Source organism: Merops nubicus, unplaced genomic scaffold (assembly GCF_000691845.1).
Source record: "Merops nubicus isolate BGI_N331 unplaced genomic scaffold, ASM69184v1 scaffold11684, whole genome shotgun sequence".
NCBI classification, from domain to species: domain Eukaryota; kingdom Metazoa; phylum Chordata; class Aves; order Coraciiformes; family Meropidae; genus Merops; species Merops nubicus.
Genome location: NW_008606230.1, coordinates 5,051 through 8,134, shown reverse-complemented (window position 1 = coordinate 8,134; position 3,084 = coordinate 5,051). Strand labels below are relative to the sequence as shown.

Below are 3,084 nucleotides of genomic sequence, written 5' to 3'. Positions count from 1 at the left end.
CTCTCCTTGCAGCCCATGGTGGGACCTCCTGTCACACAATTGGGAGGCAGAAAGAAAACTGGAAAAATCACAAAAAAAAAAAAACAACAAACCCAAAACAAAATACAGCAACAAAGTAGGGAAGAAAAGCAAGGAGAGGGGGAGAAGGTGGAGTGTGGAGACCTCCTCCACCCTCAGCCTAGCCAAGGTGTTGGCTCTCTATGTAGGCGGGACATGAGTGCCAATGTCCCTGGGATGCTCTGCGCCTGGCAGAGGGCAGGGATGGCAAGGCTGGCGGGGGTTCTCCGCCCCATTTGCACATTTCACCAGCAGAAGTGGAGTGGGATGTTTCCAGGCTCCCTGGAAGGAGAGGAGAGCAAGTCACAAGGTGCCTTGGGAACAAGGGCAAGAAAGGGAATAACACTGGATACCACCTTCAACTCCCATCAGAGAGGAGAAGACTGAGAATGGCTTTTGGCCTTGAGCTGGGGGAATTACGCAGCATGGGAGGAGGCTGGACCTCTGTGAGATCCCGGGGGGTTTGCACACACACAGCATGGGGCTAGGAGAAGGCACATAGGCCTGAAGGCATCACACAGCCGAGCGTGGCAGGAGCCAGGCCAACCCTGGAGGACTGGAACCGTCCCTGGGTGTAACGTCCACCATGGCAGTGTGATTTGGCAGGGGCAGGTGTGAGGTGTCATCTCCCCACAATGCCGAGGTGTCCAGGGCCTCTGAGGATGCGGAGCCATTTCTTGGTGTCCCTGCACCCTCTGTGTGCCTCTGCTAGATGAGAATTCGGAACAGAAAGGAGACGGCAGCTCCTAGGGCCAAGCCCAGTGTCAGGAAAAAGGCCATGACGGCTCCAGCTGTCTCTGCTTCGTGGGCAAGCACTTTCCTAGAGGAGAAACATGTGTCAAACACATCCTCAGGGATGCGTGCCCCATGAGGTCAATGGAGAGATGGGAGGGGGCCACAGAAGAGCCAGAAGCTGTGCTCCTCTGCAGCAGAGGAACAGCAAGAGCAAATCCACCTTGGCTCCAAGAGACCACCTTCACATTACAGGCTCGCAAGGAGAGGACAAGTGCATCAGGCAGGTTGCTCTGAAGCTCTGGGCACCAAAGACAGCCCTCCCTGAGTCCTGCCCCCATGCACCACGGCCGGCCTGGCTGAGCCCCATCTGGGTGCTCCTGCGCCGGGCAAGGCCACTCACCCGCTCCCCTCCAGATCCCTGCTGCCTTCCCCCCTCCTCCCCAGCGTGGCAACCTGGGGCATCAGAGAGCCCAAGCAATGCCTTCCTCATCCCTAGGACATGGAGGCACGAGGCTGGGACACGGGACACTGGGGTTATCTCCCCTGAGGTGGTGTAGCCGCTTCTCTCTGTGCCTGCACCCCCTGCTCCAGATGCCAGAGCTGAGCAGAGCCAGGTGACACTGGGGGTGTAACCAACCCTAGCCCTGTCCCCAGCTCTTACTCACTTGGGCCCGAAGCACATGCAAAGGCTGGCCAGGTAGCCATTGGAGATGGAGAAGAAGATCATGAAGACGATGTACCAGGCGTCATGAGAGAATACGACAGACAGGTAGTTACGGGGCTGCACGTTGCACAGCATGAAAAGAGGGATAAAGATGACACGGAGAGCCACCAACACTGGCAGGAGACAGCTGTCCTTCCCGGGCTGGGGGAAAAACACAGGTCACTGAGCAGCTGAGAAATGGACCTTGCCCATCCCGTGGCATGCCGGCAGGGGCTGCACAGAGGCTGTCCCTAACTCCACCACGGCTGCGGAGGAGCCACAGAGGTGGCAAAGTTGCTGAGAGGCTTCCTCTGCTGCAACAAATTTCAGCACCACCACCTGCTGTAGTAAGAAGGTCCTACTACATCTTAAAGTCCTATCCCAGCTGACTTGGAGAGCAGCAACACTAAAGCCAAAATACTGAGCTGGGCTTGTGTGTGACCGCTACACGCTTGCTGGAAACAACAGGCAGGCAGGAGAGCCTTGTGCAACGCTCACCAATCTCCTCCTGCAGCAAACCACCGTGCAGGACAAGGCTGGCTGAGGTAAATCCCCTCCGGCACCTCCGAGCCTGCACACTGGGCTTTAACTGGCTCTTCAGCCTCCTACGCCATCCTCCAGCCAAGCAGGGCAAGATCCAGCAATCTGGGAAAGGGATTATGCTGTTACAAACAGTGCTGGGAAAGGCAGGGGCTGGGTTACAGACTCCTTGGATCCTAGCAGACTCCTGGGATGTGAGGCTGGGATGAAGAGGAAGGCACTGTCCCTCTGTGTTGTCCCTGTGGCTAAGACTGAGGCAGCCCCAGGTATGGGGTGTGCCTGGCTCCCAGCGGGCCCTTGGTGAGGTGCCAGGGTGGCAGATGACAGGCTCACTGATCCACTGGGGTCAGGAAAGACCCACAGCTGCCTTGGGAGCTGCTGGGCTGGTGCAGCCATGGGACACTTCATTAGCACGGTGGGAAGCTGGGGTTAGGCCGGCTGCCGTGTCTGTGGGCAAACTGGCAAGGGCAGCAGCCTCTCCTGCTTGAGGAGGAGAAAAGGAGTAAGCGGGCCCCCAACCAGGGAAAAGAGGCCCAAACCACAGGCCGTCAGACTTTCCACACATCTTTGTTTTGGAAATGTCTCCTGCTGGGTAATCCCACCCCAGAGGCTGCAGCCCGGACACCAGGCAACACGGCTCATGGCCAAGGCCAAGGGCAGCCAGCAGTGATGGCCAGGGGAGAAGCGGCTCCAGGCCGAATCGCCTCCAGGCCTCCTGGAAGCCAGGCTGGGACAGACCCCACGGCGCACGGGGCCGAGGAGCTTCTCTAAACAAACAGCCTGAAAAACACGGGGAAATGGCGCCTGGGGGCTGGGTGAAGGGCAGGGAGAGACACAGACATGACAGCCCCCTTCCTCAACCACCCCCCAGCACAGCTCCCATTGCTCAGCCCCAGCAGCTCTGAGCCAGGTAGGGGAGAATGGCACAAGTGGATGGCCCTGTGACCTGCACGGCATGGCTCTGCCCTGCTCCCAGGACAGGGCTCTCTAAAGCAGCTATGTCCTGTGTGGAGGCCAGAGGTTTTATTTTGGGCTGCCCTGTCTTTCAC

General features: G+C 58.4%; 1 protein-coding gene across 1 annotated transcript in view; it reads right to left on the bottom strand.

The window, feature by feature from the left end:
- Positions 1–765: 765 nt before the first annotated feature.
- SLC29A1 (solute carrier family 29 (equilibrative nucleoside transporter), member 1) overlaps positions 766–3,084 on the bottom strand; it is a 7,077-nt gene continuing 4,758 nt past the window's right edge. Inside the window, exons 11-12 of the mRNA XM_008939576.1 lie at positions 1,458–1,657; positions 766–877 (exon numbers count right to left, since the gene is read on the bottom strand). Of these exons, the coding sequence (XP_008937824.1) occupies positions 766–877; positions 1,458–1,657 (312 nt within the window). The remainder of the gene's footprint in view (positions 878–1,457; positions 1,658–3,084) is intronic.